General features: G+C 47.7%; 1 protein-coding gene across 10 annotated transcripts in view; it reads right to left on the reverse strand.

The window, feature by feature from the left end:
- stxbp5l (syntaxin binding protein 5L) overlaps positions 1 to 6,052 on the reverse strand; it is a 130,966-nt gene extending 124,914 nt beyond the window's left edge. For all 10 annotated transcript variants that reach the window (XM_005743764.1, XM_005743762.1, XM_013913510.1 and 7 more), the window contains exon 1: positions 5,082 to 6,052. In XM_005743764.1, coding sequence (XP_005743821.1) covers positions 5,082 to 5,249 — 168 coding nt within the window. In that variant the 5' untranslated portion in view covers positions 5,250 to 6,052. The remainder of the gene's footprint in view (positions 1 to 5,081) is intronic.
- Positions 6,053 to 7,792: the final 1,740 nt, after the last annotated feature.

Consider the following 7,792-nt stretch of genomic DNA (forward strand, 5'->3'; position numbering starts at 1 on the left):
GCACGCACACACACACACACACACACACACACACACTGTGCTTCTTTACATGTGTGTACAGTTTACAGAACATCTCCTCCACCTATCTGGTCTCTGCCTGACATCAACTCCTCCCTAATTGATCCCACACTGTGGCTTCTGACAGGCAGCCGACACATGGTAATGTGAGACTAGCTGGAAGCCAACCCACTGAGTCATCACACCCATGGAGAGCTCGCAGGGTCGCTGGTGAGGGAGTGAAGTGATGTCATCTTTACAAGCCCACATATTATGTTGTCTAAGAAAGGAGACGGAGCGCTGGAAACGCCTGACCTCTGAAGCTTTTCTTCTGTGAAATACTCGTACTGACCCTGGTTCCCCGAGGATTTACATCAAAACCATTTTGCTAATGGTTTGTTGGGATTTTAGCATTTACTCTCCAACTGAGGTTCAGATAAGTGAAGCCGAGGCTCTGAAACACACTTCCCTGTAAAAATGGCCCGTCTTTAATTAGCAGGTAGAAACATCCAGCTGTGCGAACGAGACAAAGACAAGCTTTGGCACAAAACTCACTGAAGCTGAAGCTGGAAAGTCCCACTGCCAGCAAACTAAATCCTGCACGTTAGCATACCATCGTTATCTGTAAATACAGAGGCTGGGGTCATGGGAAGGTCACGGTCCACGACTTCTGAAAGGATTGATGACGGTGCTGACAGAGTGAAGGAAGAGCCAGCATGACTCATCCCGTTAACCATGAAGTACGAACAGACAGCCCATCAAGTGCACGTTGAGATATTTCACAGGGTAATACAAAGATTTTGATCGGCCACGGGTACAACTGCAGAAGTCAGAGGACACTTTCAGACCCTGCGGGACGTGAACATCTGGACAATATTCAAACCAAGCTGCTGATGGAGCTCAGCTGCAAACCCTCGGACCCGGCCCTCCACTGCACAGGAGGAGAAATGGAGCCTTTGTGGCTGTTTTAAATGTCATTTGGAAATTTGAAATAAAATTGCACAGCCTGTCGTACGTTTGCTGTTCAGATTAAAGAGGATGACATGGGGTCACGATGTCCTGGCAGTGCACCTGCTAGCAGGCTGCACATTAAAAACGAAGCCATTAACCAACCAAGACCAACAAAGGTACAAAATACTTGATCTGTGTTTTCCTGCGTGATTATATCTTCAGTCTGGAAGGAAAAATGAAAACATTTGAGTGAATTTTATTTCATGTTGCTTCCTAAATGTGATCGATTCTAAATGTGTGTTAGTTATGGTGGTTTTCCTGCAGATGTTTCTACCACTCTACACGGCTGTTCTGAAGCAGCTCATTTTGCACATGTTGCATCATAAATGCTGCCGCGTGTTCGCGGTCCAGCCTAGGACCAACTCTGCATCCACACAAATCCATTCAAGCATGCGCTCGACTCTCAGAGTTTTTCTGTTTTAGCATTAGCCCACACGTATCACAGTCTTCAGAAATCGAACTAAAAGGATTAGACTCATGCTCTCCATGGCAGAAACTTGGACTTGATGACGATAAACCCACCACTTCTCAGTGATTAAAATTCAAGAGTCGGTGCTGCAGTTTGGAGAGGTGATGGGGTAAAACAGAAGCAGCACGTGCGATGCAAATGAAGTGACTTTAGGTAAAGCCTTCACAGAATGCTTTTAAAACAGACGCTGGCAATAAAAATTTGCATGTTAGTGATTTTCCAGCGTGAAGAGCTTCTATTTTTGAAAAATACAAGCTGTCTACTGCATTTTTTAATAAACTAAGTGTGGGCTGTGCTGTGTTTACGGCACAGTTTTAACGGATTTTTGGCCACTCGTGAACAGACACAAACATAATAAAATTATCAGCTCCAATTATGTTGTTTTGCTTCCTGTCTTTACAGCTAATTTTACCTGTAGACAAAGCTGAATTGTCCTTTCAGGGCCTGGCTTCCTCGAGAGTCTTCAAAAGGGCAATTACAGTACAAGCTTTACGCTCCATCTCTTTCCAATGTGCTGCACCTCTTTAACCTCCTGAGACTTTTCAGGACGAGTGAAATTACGGCCACATTCCTGGAAACAGACTGAGATGATGAGTGCTGGATTACACAGGTGAGATGAGGCATGAAGGGATGCACCTGGCGTGCCACAGTGATTCCATACAGTGTGCACGGTGCTGAAACGCTCTGTTGTGGAACATGTCCAGCAAACTGCTTCATTTCCCCACCAGCAGCTGGTGACGTGCACACGAGGCAGTGCGGGGATCAGCTGCTGGAGCTGAGCGCTGTTTTTAACCAGCAGCATCTCGGTCCTCCGAACTCCAGACGAGGGTTTTTACACGTAGGTAAAGCCTCGCTCCGAGCGATCGTTTGCTTATTTGCAGCCCAGCTGTCAGACGATCGGCTCGTTCCTTCATGACCTCTCACTGTCAGCCTGTCATTGACTTCCTGCTCTTTATGAACCACTTTTAAAGCTTCTTTTAGGCCGTGTGTTGCTCCTGTGCATTTAGTTAAGTACTAAAAGACCATTTTAACGTTTTGTCCGGTCCGTGTTTGGGTTGCTGATATTTCTATTCTGTTGTTTCGGTTTCTTCTTGCTGTGTGCAGCAACTTCTAATTATGAGTTTGAAAGAAAGCCGTTATGTACCTATCATAATAACGGAGCTCTCTGTGCTCTGACAAATCTCACAGCCAGTTTGTAGACCATGTTGGTCGAGTCCAAGCAGACTTCTGTCAGCGTGCTCTGAGAAAAAAACTGCTTTAAGCACGACCCCGGCATTCTCAATACAAATGAGATGTAAAGAGATTTCAGTTGTGAGGTGGGAAACGTTTTTAAATGATATGATGTATATCTGAATGCATTATTATGGTGTTGCTCAGCCTGTGAATCTGCCCAGAGCCTTGCCCTCTCGCGCTCTCTGTCTCCTCGTTCCTCCTCGAACACAAAATGAACTCAATTTGCTCTTAACCAAAATCAATCTGTGGACTCGACGAGCCTCAGAGCCACCTGCGCCTCGCGTTTTCCTCGTTTTCTCCTTCAGTCTGAGTAAGATTTCACTGAAGACTTGTTTCAGCAGCGCTCTAATTGGTCTGGAGTGCATTCCTGTACAAACTACAAACACACCAAAACGCTGTCTAATAAAATCTGCACTGTTGCTTCTTCCCACACTGCAGAGCGAGGACAGAAGTCATGACTAACTTTGAGAAGTTAGCCAAACACTCCCACATGCAGCCCACAGAATTACGTCAGAGAATGTTGATCCTATCTACAGCATTTAGAGTAATGAATGAAAATTTAGGTAACTGTCATAGATTGACGAATAAAAGGAAAACACAAACCTTGCTCCACACTACAGGTGGCCCTGCTATGGTTTGGACGGCACCTTGCTACCGTGGCTGTGAGGTGTTGTGAGTCGTCACCGTGACCCTTTCATGGAACATCTCTGTCCTGGTAGGAAGCCCCATAAGCATGAAATGATATGAATGCTCTTCTCTGGGATTTGCAGGTTTTTTAGCCAAACTGAAAACTTCTGGAAGATCAGCAGGATGAATATAAAATCACCAGAAGAGGGAATATTTACTGGAAGAATGGAGTTCCATCACTCCAGCAGACCCACAGACATGGACCCAGTACCAGGCTTTTCCTGTCAGCTCTCTCTCTGATGTCTACAGTTCAATAAGTGATAATGAACATGTGTGTGTTACCAGTTTTATTGCTGAGTGAAATTACTGCATTTGCAGTGAAGTGATCTGAGTCTCACAGCAGCAGCGTCTCTGAAACATTGGTGGGTGTAACCTCATCAGGACCACCATCAGCTCTCAGCTTGTGGTCGACCCCCAGTGACGTTCATTAACTAATCAAAAACAAATTTGGTTCCTGCCAGGAGAAGACGATTTGTTTGCCCTGATGAGGACGAGTCATTGAATTCAGGAAGTGATAATACGACAGATGAAACGTGTTCGTTTTCCTTGTTTATCCCTCAGAATCTGTGAATTTGATGCTGAAGCTAAAGCGAACAAGCAGCTTCTGCTGTGTTCAGCGTACACAGGTTTGCTAACAGTCATTCGTGGTTCTCCCACTCCTAATGTGCACATCTGGCGCAGGATGACAGGCTTTGAAAACTCATTCTTCCACCCATCAAAGTCCAGCCTTCATACAACATAAAGCTCTGTCATCGGTGCATGTTGTAATTAATCACACCCGAGCCCTGTCTGCAGCACACTAACCATGACATGCAGCCTCCTCTGACACAAACTCAGGACAAACGTGTGCTTGAAGGCATGTTTGTACATTCAGTGCTTCCTCCTGAGAAGTTCAGTCAATAGAAGCATCACAGCCGCTCACAGGGGAGGAGCAGCTTCCTGCACGGCCCGGCCATCCTGCTGCTCTTTTCCAGCATTCTCTGCTGCCTGCTATAGGCTGCTCTGCCGCATCCTTCCAACCTGAATCAAGACCCCCCCCCCCCCACCTGCCCAACACACACACAGCAGTGTTACTCTGCCTAATAATAACACACTCCTCTAAACAAGCCTTTTCTCTCAGATTCTCAATGAATTATTCACAGCCATTCAGAGCCGTCCCTGTAAACCCGAGAGTCCTCACTGCATCAGCAGAATGGATCCAGGACCAGAGCTGCGACGGGCGGCAGAGGAAGCTATAAATACCCCCATTCAGCACCCCTCCCTCATTCTCCCCCTCCTCACTGAGCAGCACTGCAGCCTCCTTCCTCTGGCTCGAACTCCTTTATGAGAGCGAGGCTCACCGGTTATGTCATCGCTCCCACTCCACGCAGCGTGGACGCTGCTGCTCACCCACTTTCTCTCAGCTCCCTGCTGCACATGTGCACAACTTACTGCGGCCCGACACAGTGCTGCACACACGAGAACAAGCACGCGCACACACAAACACACGAACGGTTCTCGGATAGACTCGGAGGCCGCTGAGAGCAGGAGCTGTCCGCGGTGCTGAACCTCTGACAGCCAGCAGCAGATTCAACTTTCACCCGCACCCCAAAGCCCAGAGCCGCCTGCACCTGCCCGCCTGTAGCACCTCGCAGGTCACGTGTTCACTCGGGTGTAGCCTAAATAAGCGCCTCCATCAACCCACCTTACACAGCTGGAAGTTTTCCGACACCAGCGTCTCCTGGACGTCGATCTCCTTCGGAGTTGGAGCCGCCGTGGGAGTCCCGGCCGCGCTGCCGCACGACGGAGAGCCCACAGTGGCTCCCGGGGAGGAGGTGGTCAGGCCGTCCAGCACCTTCCGGAACTTCTTCATTTCGTTCCCCGCGTGTCGGGCTCTGTTTTCAGGTTAGGGGTAAAGAGGTGAGCGGCACAGTGTCCACTGTCACGCGCGATCCCAGCGGTTTAAGCAGCTAAAGAAACAAAGCTGTGTTCCTGCAGCAGTGCCGGGGCACTAACAGGGACCCCCACCCCACCCCCGTCTCTCTCTTTCTCTTAGGTGCAATTTAAAAAGTCACAGAGGCTCCTCATCGTGCTCTCTGACGTTTGTCCACGTGAAACGAGCGAGTCCGTGGCACTCTGCTGCGAGGATCCCAGCCAACGTTGCAGATGCAGCTCACCTGTCTCACAGCAGAGCGCGAGAGGAACTACACAACTTCTGCATCCCGGAGGAACATGCGCTCCCGAGCCTGCAGACAAACCCGGGCAGCGAGCGGCGGCGTGCACACGCACATGTCACACGCAGGTGCACGACACCAAAAATAATCAGAGCAAAGAAGAAGTGAACTTTGCTCCTCCGCCCCGCCCTCCCCGAAAACCCCACAACACCGTGGCCGCCAACAACAGGAAGAGGAGCCAGCGGACGGAAGGCGCAGAGGCGCTGCAGTTAACCGAGGCTGGAGTCCTCAGCGAGGCCACAGAACACAGCAGTCAGCACGGAGGAGAAGGAGGAGAAACACGGACAGCCTGTTCTCGCGTGGATCGCGTGGGGTGGGCTCGGCGCGGTCTGTGGATCGAAGTGAAGCAGTGTGTAGTCTCGTCCAGCTGTTTCTCCCTGCAGCCCAGAGACCAGAGGCAGGAGCTGTCCGCGGTGCTGAAACACCACCACCACCAGCAGCCCCGCCCCCACCCACCCACCGCTCTCTCTCCCCTCTCTCTCCCCGCCTTCTCGTCAGTGATTGGTTGCGCGGCTCTGAAGCAGCGAGGAGCAGAACGATAAAGGAGCAGTTCACGAATCCCAGCAGGGCAGCCTCAGATCCGGTTAAACCGTCAGTCACTCCGGTGTCTCAACAGGAGCAGGTTTGAACTATTAATGTTTAAAAATCAAGATTTATTTTAACCTTTAAGGTGTAAATGACCTCAACATTCAGGTCACAGCTGCTGGATGTCAGTGAGGCTTTTAAAGCTGCTGCTTAAAAATGTTGGAGAGCTGAGGTGGAACATTTATTATTATTTATTTTCATCTTTCCCTGTGTGTTCATGCTGGTTTATGTCCTGTATAGAAATGTCTCCTGTAACGTGCTTGATGTTATTAAACCACCGACCGCTTTGTTTCCACCACATTAATGTGTACACTACATTACATATGCGCATACATGTGTTAAAATATTTAGTTTTATGAAAATCATCATCACCTTTATTTATAAAGCATCCACAGCTGACACAAAGTGCTGTACATTGGAACTATATAATAAAATTACATAATATGTAAATAAAATCCAAATAAAAGAAAAAGTAAAATAATTAATTAAATCACTAATTTAATTACAAGAGAAACTAAGTGTCCCTGTGGTTAAAAGCCAAAGAATGAAGTGGGTTTTATGACGTGATTTAAAAGTGGAAGGCTCCTCTCTAATCTGCAAATTATTCCATGATTTCAGTTCCATAAATGTTACTGAAACATGAAGCACAGACTGACGATGTCATGATGCTGATGGAGAAGTGCAGTAAAAAGTCCTTTAATATCTCTGGTTCCAGATTGTTCTTTTTAATGGTGTGAATGTGATTTTGCATGTTTCAGTAACCAGAGCATCACTGAGAGTTCAGACTGGTCCAGGAGATGCTCCCTCATCATGTCAGGTTTCTTTCCAAATTCTTACTTTAATTAGTCCAACAGGTCAGAGCTCTGATGTCACTGACTGCCTCACCCAGCTGCTAACAGGGACATCTGCCAGTTATTTAGCTACCAAAACATCAAAGAATCAAAGGAAAGCAACTTCTCATCATTTCATACAATATTAAGCACGATGTAGTACAGTGGGGGGAGGGGCATGTTAACTATTAACAATGACAACAAATCTTCGTTCTTACTTACCTACCGTCCGTGTTGAACGCTGATGTTGCGTAAGCACTTCCCTCAGCAGCCGCTGCCCCGGGCGACACTTGATGTTATTGAGTCAGCACGCGCACACGCTCGCCTCTGTTCTGCAAAAAGCAGCGCTTTGTGAGCTGTGTCGCTCAGATGTTACAACACAGCCCACGAGCTGCAATGGCCTCGAGATTCCTCTGTACGTGAATCTTTTATTCGTTTACGTTGAAAATATATAAACTGTTATGTTGTGACACAGGTTGGCGCGTGAGAGGCCGTAGAAGCTAAATGGCAAAGATGTGGCATAATTGGAAGCGACTTTAATCTTTCTGCTCAAACAGCAAACTGAATTGCTTTCACACGTGAAGTGCACACGAGCTCCACGGAGGCTCATTTTCAAACCCAATTATTCAGCTCTTAAGCACCTTTACTCAGCACTGAGCTGGGGTCATTTCAGCGTCCGCCGAACAGATCTGTGAAAAAGCCAAAGAATAAGTGTGATAACAAACACATCCTGTCAGCGTGGAGCATAAAACTGCAATGACTGCAGT

This window comes from Pundamilia nyererei, unplaced genomic scaffold, assembly GCF_000239375.1.
Source record: "Pundamilia nyererei isolate P.nyererei 1_Seehausen unplaced genomic scaffold, PunNye1.0 scaffold00135, whole genome shotgun sequence".
NCBI classification, from domain to species: Eukaryota; Metazoa; Chordata; class Actinopteri; order Cichliformes; family Cichlidae; genus Pundamilia; species Pundamilia nyererei.